Source organism: Lepeophtheirus salmonis, chromosome 5, assembly GCF_016086655.4.
Source record: "Lepeophtheirus salmonis chromosome 5, UVic_Lsal_1.4, whole genome shotgun sequence".
Lineage (NCBI taxonomy): Eukaryota > Metazoa > Arthropoda > Copepoda > Siphonostomatoida > Caligidae > Lepeophtheirus > Lepeophtheirus salmonis.
In genome coordinates this window covers 10499445-10521978 of record NC_052135.2, presented here as the reverse complement: position 1 = coordinate 10521978, position 22534 = coordinate 10499445, and the positions used below count along the sequence as shown (strand labels likewise).

The 22534-nt window shown below is 30.5% G+C and overlaps 1 protein-coding gene across 3 annotated transcripts in view; it reads left to right on the top strand.

The window, feature by feature from the left end:
- LOC121118947 (agrin) overlaps nucleotides 1–22534 on the top strand; it is a 131973-nt gene that overhangs the window by 95455 nt on the left and 13984 nt on the right. For all 3 annotated transcript variants that reach the window (XM_040713559.2, XM_040713558.2, XM_071888224.1), the window contains exons 6-12: nucleotides 6792–7045; nucleotides 8658–8958; nucleotides 9040–9258; nucleotides 9314–9517; nucleotides 9573–9688; nucleotides 9750–9861; nucleotides 19601–19741. In XM_040713559.2, coding sequence (XP_040569493.1) covers nucleotides 6792–7045; nucleotides 8658–8958; nucleotides 9040–9258; nucleotides 9314–9517; nucleotides 9573–9688; nucleotides 9750–9861; nucleotides 19601–19741 — 1347 coding nt within the window. The remainder of the gene's footprint in view (nucleotides 1–6791; nucleotides 7046–8657; nucleotides 8959–9039; nucleotides 9259–9313; nucleotides 9518–9572; nucleotides 9689–9749; nucleotides 9862–19600; nucleotides 19742–22534) is intronic.

Sequence of the window (22534 nt, the reverse complement as noted above, 5' to 3'; positions counted from 1 at the left end):
TTGTTTTTGACTGATAAAATGGTGTATCTTCTTCTTTTGGTGTGCTCTGCGATTTTCTACTATAGAAAAAAATCCAAAAAAAAAATCCATTCGGAGAAAATTGTCTCAAATTTTTAAAAGATTGCTTATTCTTCTAAAATAATTATTCTTTAAATTTTATAGAACAAACAATCTTTCAAAAAAAATTAAAGAATTCTCTCCAAAACTGATTTTTTTATTTTTTATGATATTGGAAAATCCCAGAGTACACCAAAAGATGACACAACATTTTATCTGTTAAAAAAAAGAAAAGAAAAGGTAACAATGGAAAGGGAATGGACAATGTTCATTGGACATGTGTATCAACATAGTACAAGAATGTAAATATTGCATGAAAATTGAATTCAGAATTAGAAAATTATGGTTCCTTATTTATCAGATCTTGTACAACCATACTACCGCTGAATGAATAAAAATGCCAATAATTACAAACCATTTATAAATATGTCATATGTTAATTGACAATCTATTTTTGGGACAATCCCCATTACTTGAGTTTCAAATCGATAAACAATTAATCAGGGAGTTTTTGATTGATTTTCCCTTTTATAGGCTTTATTTCACAAAAGTCTATATTAAACATACATGACATCCTGTAAAAATAAATTAAGAGGGAATGCAAAAATAAAAATCATGAATAAACATTCTAGTTTAAAATTATCCCCTTCAATTATAGTCCACAATCCCATTTGTATTCCTTGGAAACATAAAACACCAAAAAACAATTTTCATAAAAAATATGCAAACATGGAGAGAGCTAAAACAAACGCGTATTGATTAAAATTACTTTCTAAAATCAAAAATACATATAGAACCGAGTAACATACACAACTTAAAAAAAAAACTAGATTTAAAGAACGTTCATAATAATAATAAAAACAATCCAATAGACGGTGCTAATCTCATGTTTACTTTTCCGTAATCCATCTATTATAGTCTTTATGATAATATCTAAGCGACCATGAAGGAAAATATCGATTAAATCCGAAACGAAGTTCTAATCCAAGTAATTTCACTAGGAATACGCTAAGAAATACCGGTATATCTTGTTGCAGATGCAGTAATTACGCTCTTAATTTCCCCCAGATTGTAGTTCATTACCTCTAGTAAGTCGGCTTGCTATAAGTGCTTTAGAATTTAATTTACTGCAAGGATTTCAGGGATGGAATTCCTTTGCAAAGGAATCCCGAACAAAATATGGGCTTTCATTTTGTTTGAAGGCAAACCCCACCAAGCCCAACATCTCAGCATTATACCTTAATAAATATATATAGAAGAAAATAAACCCTGTTGAAACATGAAGCTTGTCCGAAAATGTATTTCCTTCTCTTACAATTTTCGTGGATTGGATGATTGGACCACTTAAGTAGCAGATATCCAAATTTCCCATTTATTAGTACAGTTGTTTCACTGGTTTTCATGTCATTAATTGTAATAATTCCTTTACTTATAGCTTCCGATTCCAGTTTTTCAGGGTTTTCATTTAGTCCAAAGAAAGCTTTCTCATTAATATTTTGCCTTATCACGTCTACTATGGATCTCGAGTCAAGCGTTGTAGATGCTCGCCATATTATTCTTTGAGAAGCCTCCCCCAAGACGGAGATAATGCACAGACTGTAGGACTTGATAGATCTCTTCCAATAATAATGTATTTATAAACTGAGCTATTGGAGATCCCTGATCGCCACTCCTTTTTTGGATTGCAGGACAGATCAATAATAACCTTCTTGTAATTTTTGGTAATACATCCCCGTAATGAACCAGGCTTTCACTTAGTTGATTTCTTGGTCTCTTGAGTGCTGCAATTTCAACCCAAATGTTTTCTTAAATCTAGAAATGAAAGAGAGAAGAACACAAATCCTCTTCCTCAGTTGGAAATCCCAATTCCCTTCTACCGAGAATGTGATATTGTCTGCATAAATGTCTAGAAGCTGTCAGTAGACTCCAAATCCAGAGAATTTGCGCATCAGTTTCTGAGTAAATTCTTCAATAGAGGTCACAAACGAAAGAGGGACATCCTTTACAATAACTTCCATAAGATGGATTTGGTCGCTCTCTTACCCATCCAATGTCATTGTGGAAGTCCCCTTCCATACGAGAGTCCTAAAATTCATTAGGTAATAACCTATCACTGACTTCAAGACATGGTGACGGAAAATAGAGTCAAAAGCCTTCCGAAAATAAATTGCCATTATAGCAGCATATTTATTTCTGTAATTAACAGACTCAATCACACATTAAATGTTACACGAAATATCCGCAAATTTTTCCTATTCCTAAGGAAACCCTTCATTTGTAAGTCGATCCTTTTCCTCAAAATTGGTCTTGTCACTGAGTTTGGAAGTTATCCAACCTTTTCCATTGACTTACCGGTTGATAAAAGATGGTGAGTAGTTTCCTCTCTAAAAGTCTTAAAAAAGAGTGCCCCATGCCATCAGGACCTGACGCTTTATCTCTCTTGAAAAACCTACCAACCGACTCAAAAATGTTTGCATTTGGGAAATTACTTTCCTTTTCCTTGGAAACCCTGAACCTTGAATGCTGACAATATCTTGAAAATGTTTCTGGAAAGCTTCCAAAATATCCGATGTTTTAGTCTGATATTTTTCTTTTTATATATTTACTCTCATTGAAACAGCTGAAGAGTAATCTCTATGTTTCAACTTTTTAAGGCGATGCGTAACTAGTTTCTTTTTGCACCTTTCTCTCAATTTCTTTCCCTGAGATCTCAAAAATCCTAATGCAGCTTTATAGGTTCTAAATAATAGAAAAACATTGACCAAAACTTCAACTACATCCTTTTGCAGTTAAATCTTTGGAGTATTTAAGAAATTCCAATGTTGATTGACGAATTAGTCTATTAAGAGTTCCACCAGGCCATTTAGCAGAACTTTTTTATCCTAACAAAATTTTACTATCCCTACAAAAATTATTAATTAATCAAAGAAAGACATGGCTTTTTCGACAACAGTATAATTTTCTCATCACTGCACATTGCACAATGATTCCAGATATGAACAATAAAAATAGACTTTAAAAAAAAAAATTAGATCTACTTAATTTTTTTGCCTTTTGACTTTTTAAATTACAAAAATCAAGTTGATATACATATTTCTATTAAAGAAGATTTGGTATCAAATGATTTTTTTTTTCTTGTGAATGATTCACTAAGTTTGGTTTAAAATACTATATTAGTCAGAATGAGAGGTTTTTGGGACTAAAAAAATTACATGCATAAATGTCCGATATCCATGAAGTAGGCCTTTAAAATTACTTTGAATTGTAGAAAAGCATATTAATTGCCAAGATGATTTAAAATAATTTTATACTTGATAATTTGAAATAGTTGATTTAGTTTTAGTTAAGTATATGCATTTTTTTTTTTTTTTTTTTTTGAGAATAAATTATTCAATTTATTGATGTTATGATTGTTTAAAAGTGATGCTACATAGAGCCCCTTAAATATTATACCTACAAATTGCACTGTTAGTGTAAAAAATATTAATTAAGAGTTATTGAGCGTTCAAATAAGGTCCCCCAACTATATAAAACTTAATTGGTTTATTTAATAAAATTAGGTCATATAAATTGTTGGTTTTTTTTTTTTTTTTTTTTTAAATAAAGATGATGAGGAAGGTCGGTCAGCAAAATTCATAATTTTTTTGTTTATCCAAGGAAAAAATAAACGTACTTCCAAATTTTTATAAATATAAGTCAAATTGTTAACAAAACAAATTACAACAATCCATTCAATAATAAATATTGTTATTTTGGATAGAAATATAATATACGCCCATAAAAAAAAAAAAAAATTTTATTTTTTTTTTTATTAGTACCAAATACAATTAAGTGGGCACATGAGTTTATCCATAATGGTTTTTTTTTTTTTTTTCGAAATGTACATATATATTTCAGCATTTGAAAGATTGATTTGAAATACCATAAACATTAATGAACGTCAACTCTTCCTCTCGCAACTTACTCGTATCAATGGGTACGGGAATTTTCCAACCTCTTAGCATCAGTTTGTCCTCTCCATTTTCTCTGAATATCCGCAATATCCGACTATTTTTTATAAAAGCTTGTTCTGCTCTTCGTATCTGTTTGAGTAACAATTAAAGAGTTGTTATACAAGACAAGCTTATATCTCCCCAAAACAAACTTCTATTTCTTAGAGGTTTGATGAGATCATTACGACTACTCTAAGGTTGAGAAAAAAATTTCAAAATAGTGAAAAATTAGTATATAATATCTTTCGACCAAGAGAAACACACTGACACCGACATCCCTTAAAATTTCGAAAATAAGCTAATGGTTATGTAATTAAAATCTATTCATTTTGTAAGTATCAACTTTAGCTGATTAATGATTCATCTATGTAAGACAGCCTAAATATGGTCCATTTGGTCTGTTTGTTGATATTTGTCAAAGCTCTAGTATAGTTGAAAATACAATCATATTTGCAAACTGCTGTAATATTAAGTTTAAATAAATGACTGCTTAAAAATGATAATCAATTTTTCATATTATTTGTACATATTAAAAAATGAAGATATTTTTTCATTTAATGTAATTTTGAATCATTTTTCTACTTATTTCATTTATATTTGTATTAGTGAGAAATAAGCAGGCTTATGATTATTTAATACTTATTTTAAGAATAAAAATCAAATTTTAAACACGCAAAACCTTATAAATACATTATTTATTACTTGATAGGAATCTTATCCAAAAAAAATGGTAATAGAGTGTATTAACAATCAGTTTTAATCATGGAAGTACATAATTTTTATTAATATTACTCAAATATAAGGCATTTTGCATTGCTTCAATCAGACATATGTATTAAATATAAAACGGAACGTTTTTTGTTCAACTGAAAATGTTGGAAATAAGTATTTAAAAATTTATTTAAATTTTTTTTTTTAAATAAAATTCGTACATACAATTATAATCCAATGAAAAACATTTTGAAAGTTCTTGCCGACAATTTGCCCAAAAAAAAAACATTATGTATCTATATATTAGACTATACCGTAGTGACAAAAATGGGGCATTTTGTATCGCCGGATATTTTTTATTTAACATTTTATTCCTATTAACAAGAAAATAAAAAATGAGGCATCTTGTATCACCAGATATTTTTTATTTAACATTTTATTCCTATTAACAAGAAAATAACCATCAAACGTGCAAAAAAAAAATGGTCCTTCATACACGTGTTTTGATTTGAAAATCTGTGAAATGTAGGAAAAAAATAGCATTTGGATATCGTTTCTTTAAAATTATCGATTTGAATCAAGTAATAGGATTTTTATTTTAATAAGTATTACAGATGAAAAATGTATTTGCAACAATATTTTTACAATTTTTCTCTAACTTGTTTCATGCTTTGAGTATTTTAGTTTCGAACATGGAGCCAATAAATAATGTTGTACAACGTATAACACGCATTTATTTTGACGTTTCTCTATAAGTTTACTTTCTCAAATCTCATTTTTTGATAGCAAGTGCATAATATATTAATATCAAATATACTTTTGTTGTTCATTTATACCCAATAAGACATCCTATTTTACCGATTAATCATTTTGGACTACGAACCCTGTCTATCAAACTCTTAAATCTACGACTTTTTTATTTATTACTCTATAGTTTCTATGGTTGATTTGTTTTTATTTAAGCATATTATATATTCTATAATTTTGATATTTTTGATTCATTACCGATATTTAATTCTTTTTTTTTCTTTTTGGATTACCTTTCAAAAAGCAACTATGAAGGAATCATTGCTTCTAATTATTTTTTGTTTCATTTATAGTGAAATTCAAATAACATCTTAATTTTGCACTGGTATAGCCTTTTTTAGTCTCTCTTATCACCCAACTTGAGCAGAAGCGTTGGTTATTTCTTTTAGTGCAGGTTAACAACTTGATCTATATCTATACATAATTTACTTTTATAGATATGTATATGAATGCATAATTTAATTTTGAAAATTCAAAAGTGCGCCTTTTCATTTTAAATATCATAAATGAAAATATTGAGAGAGAAAAAATATTTTTTTACTTTCTTCTGCTCTATGGTAATTATCATAAAACTGCTGCATCAGATTTTACTTTAGTACCTCATTATTTTTCATTCATAGATTAAAAAACAAAATTAATCAATAGGATCTTCTAATTTACCTTAAATATTCACAAACTATAATTATCTTTTAAATATGTTAATTTTACAACTAAAAGTGTTGTCCGTCGACACAAAAGCAAATTAGAAAGATTTTGCGAAAAATGGAGTACGGACTAAATCTACATATATTTTTAAACGAGTTATCGTCAATTTTAATAGACAAATCATTTTGATTGATTCTTTGGGTGGGCTTCAAATTCCACTTAAAATAGCACAAATTGATTATCACAATAAAATGGACATATTTTATTTGAAAGGAGCCATATTGGTGACAATACAAATCTCTTAAATCCAATAAAAGTTATAAACTATAGAAAAAAAACTTTGAGTATCGTAACTCATCCTAGAAATTTGAACATCTAAGTACAAATGAATCACTATAATTAATTCAAATTTGTCTATAAAATATCGGGATGTATGTATTGTATTTATGTTTTTAAAAAAACCAAATTGGGATTTTCTCATCTTTTTTATATTTATTCAAGATTGTTTTATTTTGACACACCACATATCATACATTTGACTACCATTTTTATTTTACACTGATCCCATACTCTTTTCAGGATCTGATGGAAAGGATTATTCCTCCGATTGTCATTTACAGCGTATTGCTTGTCAAAATCGAATACCAGGACTGGAAGTTCGCTATAAGGGACCTTGTAACCCCTGCTCTGGTTTTAATTGTGATGTACTACGATTTCAAGAATGTCATGTTCTTCCAATAGATCAGGATAAACAAGAAAGGATTCCGAGATGTATGTGTAACACAGATTGTTCTGATAAAACATCTCCTGTCTGTGCAAGTAATGGGCAAACTGTAAGTAATCAAAATATTATGTAATTTGAGGAAATTTGGATAAAAGAAATTGAATATTATAGCGTATTTATATATAGAGGTAGATAGCAGGCATGGGGCCAAGTACATTGGTATCTATACTTCCTTAAGTCTTATAATTTAGTATTTATCCTTAAGAACTCATTCAAAAAATTACTTATTTCGTTTACAAATGTTTTAAAACTATAAATATTTTCATGAATTGCAATAATATATACTAGTAAGTAATTATTAACGTTGATATAGGGATCATTGACTTCCAACATATTATCGAATTGCATCGGTTAGGAAATCTACAGTTGATTTTGATTTGTTTAGAAAAGAAAAGCGGCTTCAATTTGACAATCTAACAAGGAAGATTCTCAGCTTAAGATGAATAAATTTTGTCTCCATTATGGAGAATAAATTGCCTTATTTGCAAAATAAAATCAATGCTAGCTTCCAATAATTTACACCCTATAAAAAGTAGACTAATTCATAAAATGGGATTGAAACAAACCAATATGTAAATATATCCTTCAAAGTACTTGCACTTAGTAAGATGAAAGCCAAATCTGCTTTCATTCAAATATTTATTTTATAAAATTATGCTTGGAAACTCTATTCTTTTATAATGAATAATGGTGTTTGCCAATTTTTAGAATAAAAGGGATCTGAGAAATTAACTTCAACAGTTTGAATTTCTCTGTTTTTAAGTATTATCATTAAATATTAGACTTTTAATTTACGTATTTACACTAATATTTGTTACTTTGTAGTAACTACAATTTGGTTATCAACTCTTGGTTTGTACTTACATACATAGAAAATAATTATAAATTACTTAAATACTTCAAAAAAAATAACAATAAGTACTTGCACTTGAAGCACTGAAGAACACATTTAAATGCACTTGGTCCAATAATCCCCGGTATATAGTATGTAAATGAGATAGGTACTAGTGTTGGGTTTCAGTCAGGAAATTCTAAGCCAGTCTGAGACTCTTATAATTTTTATTGGATCAACTAGTTAAGGGTAGAAATGGATCCATAGAGTGAAAGAGAATAATGGAGCCATGGTTTGAAATCAGTTCAGATTTGGCAATTTCGAACAAAGTCGCAACACTAATAGTTACTTACTTGAACATAATTGACCTATTTATAAAGATGGGCCCATTTGCAATAAACAATATTTTGCCTTAAATATCACAAAGGATTTCAAACTTATTAAGAAATTTTGTTCATATTCTTGAGACTACTGATCAAAATAAGTATTCATACCTCATAACAGATTGACCTTAGATACAGGACTTTATGGTATCGTTGTTTAATAATATTTTAATTTGTTGATTTTACTTTTTTTATTGAAGGTGTAACGCTTTTACGTATAAAAAGGGTGGGAGGTTTGCAATATATTTTTGTATAAAAAACATGCTTATCCAATCGTTGAATAAATTAAAATCAATGACGTTAGTAACGAGAAATTAAAATAATAAAAAGAGTTGATAAATCCCCGATATAAAGTTGACATATCAAATTGGCATACACCATATTTAGATTAAGTTCCTCCATATACAAATACATGTTTGAATTCAAATTGTATATTCTATTTTTAGTATAAAAACGATTGCTACATGAAACTCGACAGTTGTAGAAGACTTTTAGACCTTCACATTGTTTATCCGGATACATGCTCCAAAGGAGTGAATCCCTGTAAACTCCTGAATTGCGATTGGGGACAAGAATGTGAAATTTCAAAACAGGGGATCACTAATTGTGTTTGTCCTCAACAATGTGAACCCATTATTCGTCCTATTTGTGGAAGTGATCGAATTACTTATGAAAACCTGTGTTCACTACGTAAATCTGCGTGTGAGAAACGGAAGATCATATCTCCGATCCACTATGGAATTTGTGGTAAGTTTTTAGTTAATGCTGAATACATAGTCAATCTTCTTTTTGTCATTCAAAAACAATAAATTTGACATTACTACCAAGGTTCAAATGGTCCTTGCTCAAAGAGAAAGTGTAATCACAATTCCATTTGTGTCGAGAGTGAAGATTTAGCTTTTTGTGAATGTCCAAGTTGTGAGTCTCTTGAGTATCATCCTGTCTGTGGAACAAATGGAAAAATGTATAGTAACAGTTGTCAATTGAGCCGTGAAGCTTGTCTCAAGGAGGATGATTCCTTGACAGTTGGAGATATTAAGTCATGTAGTAAGTTTTTTCTCGTTATTCTACCTAGAAGCTCCATGTATTCACATTTATTTAGGTGGCTGTGCCAACGTAACTTGCGATTTCCATGGATACTGTCATAAGGGAGAATGTCACTGTCCAAGTTTGTGTGATAATGAAATTGATCATGTAGGATCTGTTTGTGGAACGGATGATATAACATATCCTTCCGAATGCCAGTTAAAAATCACTGCTTGTCGTGAGCGCAAAAATATTATGGTAGCTAGTGTTGGAAAATGCGGTAAGTGAAGTTCTTTAATTTCCAATAATAATATTTAAAATCGTTCATCTTAAAGATATTTGTCGAGGTATCAATTGTCAATATGGTGCTAAATGCTTGGACGGAGTTTGTGTTTGTCCTACTAACTGCCCCCGTCATGAAGAAAGACTATGTGGCACTGACTATATGACGGTACGTACATTTTTGAAACTTTTAGCAATGACGCAACACTTTTATTTGGACATTCTTTTAGTATCTGAATGAATGTGAAATGCTCAAAGCAACTTGTACAGCGAAAAATGAAGGAAAAATACCGATTTCATTTCTTCATCATGGACCCTGTAGATCCTCAACCAAGATGACAGGTATTAAAACAATATTTATATGTTTGTTGACCACGATTTTAAAGGGATTTTGTGATGCTCTACCGATTTGTGGATCAAATTACAATAGCAATTCATTATAAAGGATTGGCTAGATCCTTTTGTAAAAGTTATATATATGGTCAGAAAAAGGATGTAAATACATTAAAGTGCTAAAGTTTTTTGCAAAAAATAATAGATAAAAATAAATAAGTAATGAAGTTATTTTATATGGCCTAAATATACACATTTAGTGGGCTTCTAAGAATGTAATGAGTATATAATTATTTAATTTATAATACTTTGAGGTCACAAGTAGGTATTATTGCAGCAATATCAATATAATTATCTTTTTTACCCAGTTTTTATTGTTTATATTTCACCGTATTGCTTCTATAACTCCTCCAGGGAAAAAAGTGAGGTACATGTAATTGTAAAACCTTGTAAAGTGTGATTAATTACAGCAAATATTTGTAAAACAGAGCATCCTATTTGGTTCATTTGAAAATAATAATTAATCAAGTTCATGAGCAATTTTATGTTTGGAATTATTAGGGCAAACAACAGAGAGAGATACAAACTTTGCTTTATTAATTTATAAGTATGCACGTTCCCTTTTCTTTTTTAATATGACACGTTGAGCTTAGTTAAACACGTTGAGTTGTTACTTCTTAAATTATCTAGCCATGCAGTTCTAAGATATTAAGAAAATATTCCAAAAACGAGAACTCCACAGACAAATAAACTTAATTTTATTAATGTAGATATGCCCAAGTTTTAATTTAAGAATTATTTAATAGATTTTATTTTATTAATATTATAAAATTATGAATTAAATTGAAATATTTCAAAAACAGATACTCAAGGCTTCTTTTTAAACAATATTTTTAGTATATCCGTCTTTTAGTAAGATATATAAATCTTTCTACTCTATAGATCGAACGTATAACTGAAGATGATTTTGGGGAAATCTGTTTATTGGTGCACAATATACATTCACCAAAACTATCTTGTTAGAATATACTTTTTTGCAATTAGTCATGGTATACACTTTTGGTGTGAGGGTATTTAAATATCCAAACAAAGTATTCGAATTAGGATTTGAAAGGAAAGTCTCAAGGGTTTAAATAAAGTTTGTACTATTATTTCTTAGATAAACTAGTAACACTCAAAAATAAGTATCGACAAAAATCCAGACAAAAATTTGCTTTATTAGTATACAAGGGTTGTTTGAAAAATCCGGTCAAATACCAAGAGATTACACTACTGGCGCGTATCGAGGTTATGATAGTAAGTAGCATCTCTTTGAAGAACACAGACCAACTTTCAGCAAGATCAGTCTAGTTCTTTTTGGTTGGCATTCGTTTGAATCGAGGAATCGGCTGAAAAGATTAATGCTTTTTGGATTCACAAGGAATAATCTTCCTCGACTGTCTGGAAAAGAGTAAAGCTATTACTGGTGTATATTATTCCCCGTGATTGGACCGTTTGAAAAACCAAGCTAGAAGAAAGAGCCCATGATTGACCCACAAAAAAGTCATTTTGCCATTACGAAAATGTACCAGCTCACACATCATCAGTTGTGGTCACCAAAATAATGGAAAGAAGGTTCTAACTCGAGATATCCACAACACTAATAATCTCACGCACTCGATAAAAATTGGTGAAGATTGATGGATGATGACGTGATTTAGCAAGTATTGTTCCATTAAGCTGTCTTTGCTTCTTATTGAGACATGTCCTTGAAGTTTAGGACAGGATCAGATGGGATCTCAAAATTGTTGGGGTCATATATACTCAAATATGCAAATAAATGTATGTCATTCCTCCTACTCATAAAAGTATGCCCATTTATAAGCTTATAAAAAACTCTTTTTTTTTATTAAGAACTATAGAAACAAATGGGAGGGAGGTATGTGATCATCTTATATAACAATTATGCATAGTGCATACACATATTCATGCGTAGGACATTGTGTAACATAATGTCCAACAGACAGAAGGACTACGAAGGAAAGGAAGAAGAGGAAAAAACATACAATAAAAATTATGATGGAGTTAAATGATTAGTGAAGAAAAATCCTTTCAAAAATTTATTAGGTGATATTCAAAAATTATGGAATTAAAACGATGATATATTAAAATATCAGGATTGTGAAGAAAACGCAAAAATTAAACGGCGTTCAATGAACGGAACGAAAGTTTATTTTAAACGTTGAACGCTCAAAATAAGATTTTAGCGTTCATTCCAATTGTACTTCAAGAAAATTCACAAAAGATTATATTTTCCCCCTTTTTTAAATATGATGCAAAGGGCTGATAAAGCAAAGATGAGCGATTGGGAGACCTATTTTGTGGAAGTGGCACATGGGGGTGGGGGATCTGAGGACACTCTTTTTGAAGGCTCTTATCAAACATGAAAGTTTCCTGTACTCTACCTTAACTCGGACATTTGAACTTAATTCTGATTCATGGGACTCATTTGGTCGTGAATGTAAGTAAATGGGCCATTAAAAATAATGAATTCCACTTTCGTGGGTTGTAAGGGCCGCAGTATAGTTTCCGATTAGTGTTTATAATAGCGATATCACTGGAAGATATTTTCATTGGAGAGAGCTGAATAACTATAGTAATTAAGAAATATAATTTTTCCTGTTCTATGACAGCGAGTTGTGCCTTTTTTGTGTTGGGATTTGGCTCCCTCATTTCTCGTTCTATTACGAGAAGTGTTGCACCTATAGCAGTCTTAGAGAATCGGATCCTATGCAATAGAACCAAGACAACTTTTTTGTCAGTCTAGATTCTTAATCCCCCAATTCTCTAATTTCAACTATGAATCACTTGTAAATCTACATTCTATTATCAGCCTCATGGGAATTTTTTTGTTTCATTCTCACAGATAATCGTTTACTGTAGCAATGTATTAATGACGACAACATAATAAGGGTACAAAATATGCGCGCCAATTAAGGAACAAGTTTGTACTGAAAAACATGAATAAACCTTTATCAGAATTCATCACCTCAATTTTTCCTTCATTCCATTAAATACAAGGAAAAGAAAAAGAAAAAGTTAATTAGATATTGGCAGATAGCTCTTCAAATTGTTTGTTCTTGAACTCTTATAACTGAAACCGTTGAAATAGAACCAAGAACGGTAAAAACACCCTATCTGTCTCATTTCTTCAACAAAAAATATCAAATTTGGAATATTCTTAGAAGACAATTTACATATTTTTTCTCACGGTAATATTTTTTTTTATGATTCCCATAGAAAAAAAAGCTTTTGCGCCACAGGCATACATGAAAGCCTTCCTGTTTTTCTACATTCAATTTAGCAATCTCTTTTGGAGTATCCGACTTTTTTATACCTCAAAAACTGTACAACATTATTAAACGAGCTCACTAGTGTATGTATACTGCACAAGCCTGGTACTACCTTATGAATGATTAAAGTTGATAATTTTGTAGAGAAAAACGCGTGCAAGGAGAAGGGAGAAAAATACATATGGTATCATTGTTTAAAATACTGATGTGATTATCATCTGCCTGCTTTATTATGATTTTTGAGGGTATAACGAAAGTATTTATTAGCAAAATGTTTAATGAAGATATACTACGTATAATTGACTTAGACGTTTTTTATCCGTTGCAGTAGATTTAAAAACGTCACACTCCATGAAATTGTAATTCATTATGAACCTTATTCTCAGAATAATAGCTAATGAAACGACAAAGTAGAGTATTTCGAAATATATTTGAAGTTCCAAGTTTAAAAAAGAAGGCTTTAATTAAATATAATCTACGTAATAAAAAATATACCATCATACATTTATGTTAAATATACAAAAAATTAAACAATTGGAATCATATAACTAATAACAATAAATTATATATACAGATTATTGAAATAATAGATTGATCCAAATAATATTTTCTTGTTCTGACATCGGAATCCAGTTAAATATGTCATAACTTTAGGTTGTCAGACACAAGCGAGACTTGGAGTTTAATCAAAAAGATAATCACCCCATGTCTTCAAGTGGAAGTTGCTATATACAATTGTGCACAGGAAAGATATATCTCTACCGATGAGATCTAAATAATTATTAATAATAAAGTAAATGTCAAAATCATAAAATTAGACAATAAATATACTAATAAAAAAATGTTAGAAATAAATCCATCTTAAAGATTTAGAGCAAAAGCTAATTATGTATTAATGTCCGGCGATATTACTTCTTATTAAGAGCATCAAAAAAGATTTTTTCCCCGTTATTTATCCTTATATAACATCATATATTATCACAATTGCTAATTATAATGCTACACCCAATGTAACTACCCCCGTTGTTGTGACCATTTAAACAGTTGTTTTTGCGTTTTATGAGTTTTCTGAACACCATTTCTTGGAGCCTATCATTCATAGCTAAGCCTTAAGTGATAAAAAAGAAATATTTTTTGACTATGCAATATTGGAAAGCCTAATGATCATACCCAAGTCTTTAAGTGAAGAAACTAGTCTCAGACAAATTAGTTGCGAACCATCCAAAGCTACTACCCCCGTTGTTGTGACCATTTAAGCAGTTGTTTTAGCCATTTAATGAATGAGTTGTGTATCATAATTCTTGATATGTTTAGCTAAAATAGAATCATATTTTATGATTTGATTTTTTTAAATTGAATACTTACTGTGAGATATACAAAATTCAGAGTTCCATTTCGATATTAGTAAATACTTTTTACTAAACTTTATCGTCATTTGGTTGGATTTCAAAACATATTAAATTTCTATAAATGACATCAGTACCAACATCCTCCATTAATTTAATGATGGTTCCTCGGGAATGGATTTACCCGTGTATTTCTCCATAAATTTTTGAACGTAGGATGATTAGCAATGGATAAGGGTATATTACATGTAATAAGCATCTTTGTGAGATCAGAGTTAAAGTCTGACTTGATGTATTCATCATTAACTTGATTTTATAGATGAATATCCATGCTCTTGATATGAGATGAGGATAATGAGTGGCGTGTAATTCTAGACAGGGGACTAAAGTATTTATATCGACAAATCCACAAACCATCTGTTTCTCATCCGGTAATGTTTTTCCAAATTCCTGGGCCTCCTTTTTCAGAAATCCAGACGGAAGGCAACGTTAATTTTGCAATTTAATCAGTTCTCTATCGACTATCAACATCTAATATTATATTAATATTAAATAATAAAGGCGAAAATGATAACGTTCTTGATTGATAGAAGAAGATGTATATTTAATCAATGATGCCATAAGTATTTCTTCTCTTCTCCTCGTACGCTTTTCTATTCTTAACAAAATTATCAACCTTACTTATGGTGTCATTGTTTAAAATACTGAATTATCCCTGCATTATGATTTTTGAAGACGAACGAAAGTATTTATTAGCAAAATAATGAAGATATACTACGTATAATTGATGAATCCGCTGAACGAAAAAACGTAAATCCATGGAACGAAAATGAACCTTATTCTCAGAATAATAGCTAATGAAACGACAAAGTAGAGTATTTAACAACTGCGTATATTTAAGTTTCAAGTTGAAAAATAAGGTTAAATAAATGAAAAAATAAACCATCATTCATATGTAAATATACAAAATTAAACAATTGTAATCATATAACTAATTTTATAAATTTACATTTTGAAATAATAAGATTGATCCAAATAATTTTTCTTGTTCTGACATGTGGTTAAATATGTCATAACTTTAAGTTGCAAAAAAGCCAGACATGGAGTTTAATCAAAAAAATTTTCTTTTAATAAGGAGGTTATACAATTGTGCATTGATAAATATATCTCAACGAATGAGATCAAATAATTTTAATAATGAAACTATAATACACATTTAGTAATCATGAATGAGCAAAAATCCAAAAGGCAGTGCATATCAGATCTCCGAGGTGCTGAATTTGAGGTGGTAAGGATTATAGTCATTATAAAGTCCTCCAGGAGGTTGGTTTTCAAAGCAGCCGAGATTAATAATGATGGAGAATGCCTCTACAAGAAAGCAGGAAGTGAATATCACAATTTAGAGAGGGGTCCGGAATTCTTTTCCAGCTCGGAGAAGAAGATCAAGGAGAACTTCACCATCGATGAATCGCCCCGGCCACGACTTCTTTTTGCCTTCTATAGCCATGGAGAGGACTGTGAAGAGTGACTTGGGACTGTGAACTTACACGAGGACACTGTGTAGTTTATTTGGCAGTTGTTAAACAATAAGAAGAAATATTAGGGTATTTTAAATATATTTCTACAAATGCAAAATACCCATGATTGAATTATGTGGAAAAAATATATAAAAATGGCATTGATGGACTTCCACTACCATGAAAATAATTTTAAAATCGTCCAACCGGTTAACGAGATATGGCCCTTTTTAAAATTTTGACCACTAGATGGCGCTCACACATTGAAGAACTTTAATCACTGTTTATAAAGGTTATACTTACCATAGAAGTATGCTTTTGGTATAAATTTCTATGTTTTTTGTGGTGATAAGCTTGAATTTTATAGTATAATCAGTGTAATACTAAGAAAAAGCAATGATTTTATGTTAAATTAATGTTAAATTTGCATGGTTGAATTAAAGCTGAAGGAAGTAACGAACATAAATGCATTTTGTTCTAATGGAATATGGAAATCTTGAAGAAATAAAAAAAATGTATATATATATATAAATTTTGTGCAATCCAAGGTTAAAAGTAATACAAGGTTAGGCCATCATGTTATCGAGCTCGCTAGAATTTTCAATCTGATGTATTGTACCGACTGCTGGGCAAGACAGGCAGATTTTGACAAAACACGGCACCACTCATATTCAATGACGCCACTATTGCTAAATTTAATGCATCGTACACACTGCTGGGCAAGAAAAACAGATTTTGAAAAAACACGCAACAACTCATCTTCTATGACGTCAATTTTTAAAAGCGTGGTGGGAGTCAAACATGAGTCCTACACGCATAGAGTGTAACATTGTATTTCTATTAACCTTGGTGCAATCCTTCATCCTCAAATTGGGACCCAAAGATGCCTCTCGAAAATAAATACAGTGAAAATAATTGTTTTCCCAATAGTTTTACAGTGATTATATAATAAAATTCATTTTTTTGGGGGGCTGGGGGGGGGGGGAGAAAATGAGTAACTGCTATACATTTAAAATAGCATTTGTACAGGGAAAATATGATAATTATATTAAAATTCATATAAATTTATTTTATTAAGTATTTTTAAATCAATTTACACAGAAGATAGGCGAGAATTCTTCTTTTAGAGGGAGCTGTTTACACGCCCACAACGTATTAAACAATTAACAAAAAAGAACAAAGAGTACACGCATCATCAGTTTTTCCTTTTCTAATCGGTAAACTTAGTTTTTTCTTTACGCATATCCCTTTTTTACTTATAGCATCATGTTTTAGAGAGTAAAAGGGACCCAAAATCCTATTTTATATTTCAACTGATTTAATTGATGAAATGCAGAAAGAGTAATTCATTTTCTTTGACTCTTTTTATCTCTTCAATTCAATTTACATGAGATTGAACAACTGACATGTGATATGCTTTTGCTAATTACTTCTGATGAAAGGAAAATAAATATTAAATAAATACCTAGTGTTGTATGACCTTCAAGTAAGAAATCTAATTACATACTCCAATACATTTAATAGTTGCTCGTACTTACATATTATGTGGTTTTTTTTTTTAATTATCTGATTGAGAGCACGGCATATATATGGTTGATGATTTTTAAGGTACTTCCCCAGAGACATGCTACAGAACATCACCATTAAGAGATCCAAAACACAAACTGAATGTGAGTGTGGAGTCGCTGTTGGAAGGAGAGAATGTCCTATTCACAGCTTCTGCCACAAAACTACACATTTTTCTAAATGCTGGTATCTTTTCGAGGATTTTGAAATGGGTATATTCCTCATCTCATAGAGTATGTCCAAGAAACTAGTTGCAACGTTTTGTAGTTGCAACCTAAATATATATATATATCCAAAGCTGTTATTATTATTTAATTCTTGAAGATGGAACATCTAAGTATAGAGTAAAAACTAGTACGTGCACTCGTGAAAGATAGAGAGTAACAATGAGGGTTTGCTCAGGAGTTTTATGTTGTGATGGGACGATTAATAGAATCGGGTGTTTTTTCTGGAATTGGAAAATAATATTTAATTTGCGATTCCGATTATTAATAACTACTGGTATTTAACTATGTATTACTTTTCTAAATTATGAAAAAAAAAAAAATAGCCCTCCCTCCCAAAAATATTAAGGAAGTTTTGCTTTTTACTAGAAAATTTAAAATTTAATATACTTTTTTTAAGAAATACTAGAGATTTTTGAAATTTTTTTCCAAAAAAATTTACTTTTTGTGAACAGCTGTAAATTTTGAAAAAAAAAATCTTAAATTTAATTTTTTTGTGAATAACTGTGGATTTTTTGAATTTTTTTTTCCAAAAATTAATTTTTGAGAATAACCCTTGGTTTTTGAAAAAAAAGACATTCAAAAAATTTTAATCTTTGAATTTTTTTTTTTTCAAAAAAATCCAAAACCAAGCCTCCCCCCTCCAAAAAAAAAAAAAGATATATATATAATCCTGTGGACACCCCTGATAGCAAAGAGGTATTTTTAAATATTATTTAAAATATTAAAGAATTGGAATCGGGAATTTTTACTAAAATCGCATAGAAGTCGCCGTTGGGATTTTTTTTTAATTGTCCCATCATTAGTTATATGCAAAGATGCTAATCGTAAGCATTTTTTTCCTGTTTTTTTTTTTTTTTGTAGTTGGAATCATATGTATTTTTAGTACATTGTCGTCATACAAAGTTTAAACAGAGGTAGCTCAGATGATTTTTAATCCCCTCGTCTCTTAGATATATATACAGTATTTTATCTAGAAGATATAGCTTTTGATATTTTTTTGAATAAATCAATGATGGTTGATCTACAAAAAAGTGGCCTCTCTTAATATATGAAACTTTAAAAAATCGAGGCAAAGGGTAAGACCGAAAAAAAATCGGTCTATAAATTGAAACCGAAAAAAATCGGTCCATTAAGTGAGATAAAAAAAATCGGTCCAAGGTCTTAGACCGCTGTTTGGACCAAAAAATCGGACTAAAAAAAATCACTTCGGTGCTAGAACGAGTCTTAACAATATTGTGAATGTAGAATTGAGGAACGACATCGGAGTAATCCTTGCTTATGTCTTTTTTGTACTCAGAGTAGAATTGAGGATCGATGTCGGAGTAATTATAGAATAAATGTCTTTACTATTTACTAAGGAGTAGGATTTATGTCTATTTCCTTCCTCTCTCGGCTAATTGCAGTTGATTTAATAAAATTCATGACAGCTAAACTGTTCTCCTCCTAACCATTCTTTAAATTCTCAGGATTATCATGTTCAATTTCTGTTAATTTTATTACTATATACTAACAGGACATATTTTATACAGTACTACAAATTATACATTTTACAATGACTAAAGTAATGGCAAATAAATGAGGACAAAAATATAAATTATATATGATTCTGCTCGTATTTTATATACGGACCTAGTTGTTATAGAATTGTTCGTCCCTTGATACATATCCAAATACGGGAGATGGGGGGAGGAAGGGACAACCCCTTTGGTCATTCACTATACATAATATCAAATTATATATCTATCTATTTATTTATGTAGAGTGTCATTGTTCTGAACTGGGATCAGAGAAATTAGACTGCGATCAATATGGAAAATGTTCTTGCAAGCCCGGAATCAATGGAGATGCCTGTGAGTTATGCTTCAATGGAGAACTCCTCACTGAGAGAGGCTGCAATGGACGTAAGTAGATTAACTTCTAAAGCAATTTAGTATGTACCATATGTTATATTAAATATATCATCATTTGCGCATGAGCGTTGTTTACTTAAATTGTTTGTTTACAAAATAAACGAGAGTGGCGCCATCTTGCAAGAAAATAATACAACTCCCTGAACGATAATATTATTTAATATTTGTAAATTTAAATTCAAAGTTGTATTTGGGGTAGGAGAAAAATAGTTCAAAAAAGAAACCATTTTTTTTATGTTGCACCCCAAACTACATAAGGCCACACCACCTTGTGGATAATATATATATATTTTTTAAATTTCATCATACCCCATTAGTAAGAGCTCATTACCATCTAATAAACGTTTCCACGTGACGTCAAAATCAATAGACAGTTCAACATAGATGGAGTTTTCTATATTATAAAACACTGGCTCTTAATCTTATTGCAGGTACAGAATCCCACCAGTTTCATATGAATACTCACCGAACAACCTTTCTTAATTGATCAAGTGGAGCGTGTCATCACAAATTATGTGTGTTTTGACCTCAGTCAAACCCACTGTTACTGACTCATCGAACCCCTAGAGTTATATCTAATCCAGGTTAAGAACCACTGTTATAAAATTTGATGCATAGTCATATATCTAGGTGCCTCTTTCTATTCATAAGTGACGTCACGGAAAACGCTCTATATCATGGCGGTGACCTCACTAACACAAAAATGTAGAGCTTATTTTGTTGTGTATTTTGTGCTCAGCCACCGATGTTTCTGGTTTGGTTTTTTTTTTTTCAATTATCAGTGTTCTGATCGTTGATTGGTTGAATTAAATCTGTTTAAGTTGTAAACAATTACCATCAAGTTCTATAGTAAGTAATAATTGGATGGAATCGCGGTAGCTCATTGACAAGTTGCTCAGGAGAAGTTATGCTCTTGAACTTAATGTGTGTAGGATCGTGCCCAAGCGATTCTTTGATAAATAAATATACTTTATGTATATGGATTCAATCAAAAGATTCTTAGGTTAGATAGAGTAAATGTAATACTATAGTGTTTACTTATACTTAATTAGTGCAACCCCATCCACCCAATTAAAGGAACATTTAAAAAAAAGTAATCATCGGCTAACTACCAACTAATTTTGTGCTTATTTGGGGTTCCCGTTCATAGGAGAGGTTGTCCGTGGGTAAGCTCCCAGCTACCTTTTAGTTGTTTCGAAATTCAATAAATTTAATTGGTTATTGTTTAAGGGAGCCACGAGGGGTACACAGTATGTATAATTTTACCCCCACGTCATACTTTCTCATTTTATCTCTAAATTGGAGACAACGACAGGGGAAAGTTGAAATTCAATTATTGAAACCTTTTAATAATAAAGGAATAACTTCGCTAAATGAAGCGAAATTACATTATCCGAGTAGGAGGAGAGTGACTAGGTGTCGATTCGTGGACTGAGGATGAGGCCGGAGGAGATCACATTTTATTATGTAAAGTATTACAACTATTTCTACGATGTGATCTCATTCGGCCTGTTCCCTCAGTCTATGAATCCACCACGTGTCCTTCTTTTCCCTCGCCTCACCCCTGTATACACCATCAGAGAGAAACTCATAACCTTCTTCACATAATGAGACCTTCCATCTACTTTCATGATCACCAAATGTGATAATTGTCCGAATATCTCGAAAACCCGAGGTCTATTTGCTCCTACTTCAAGGGCAATTCTTCGCTTTGGAAAGTTATTTCATAGTATTTAAATGTTGTAATAATTGAATTTTAACTTTCCGCTGTAGCAGTCTCTAATTTCGAGATAGAAAGAAAAAGTATGACGGCTACTCGCCATGAGGATACATCTCCCATTTTGTCATTTGTATTTCAAATCCAGATTAAAATATGGATAACAATGAAGTTATTTTCATAGGGAGGACAGAAAAATTGATTAATTTATTATTTTCTCTTATGAAAAAGGCACTAGAGAGATAGAATTCTCCAAATGGGGAATATACGTTACAATTTTTTTATTTTTTTTATTAATGAGAGCTTACCAAGCACTTTATTTTATATATTATACATTATTTTTTACCTACATATATGTATGTATATTATTGTATACATATTAGGGGTGGGATGGTAGGCTAAATCATGGTTTGGTACGAATCGCGTTACACCCTTTATGGTACGCGCTTCGGTACGGTATTTTGTAAAATGTTTTTTTAATAGAATTAATGTAGTTTTTCAAGTTTTTTTCGACATTATATTATTCAATAATTTATTTTCTGTAAAAATAAACTTAACTTCTCTAAAAAAACAATGATAAAAATGTACACGGGTTATATAATAATATTATTCATGAATTTATAATTTTGCTTTTTTGCAAAAAGACGAGCTTGTCTACATTTTCAGTTATAAAACAAGACCGATAAGTATTCACTATATCGCTAGCGGTTGAAAAAATTATTTCACTTGATACTAATGTACCTGTAGTTGCGAAATATTGGCAATCTTACTTGGAAACATTGGAAGATGGATTTAAATTATCCCTCCACCATAACACTGTTTTTTGTATTTTATCAAATTGTAAGTCATCATTTCTTTTTATCTGAGCAAATACATACATTATTTCGTATGTAATATAATGGTTATGGATTAAAATCTTACTTCACAGCGTTACCTTGCTAACACAAAAATACCCTATGTATTTTGTTGTCAGCTGTCGATTCCCTCTTCTCCCTTGATACGTCATGGCTATTTCATAATTTGTTATTTTTGCCCGTCGTTACTTTTATTGTATCACGCAACCTTTC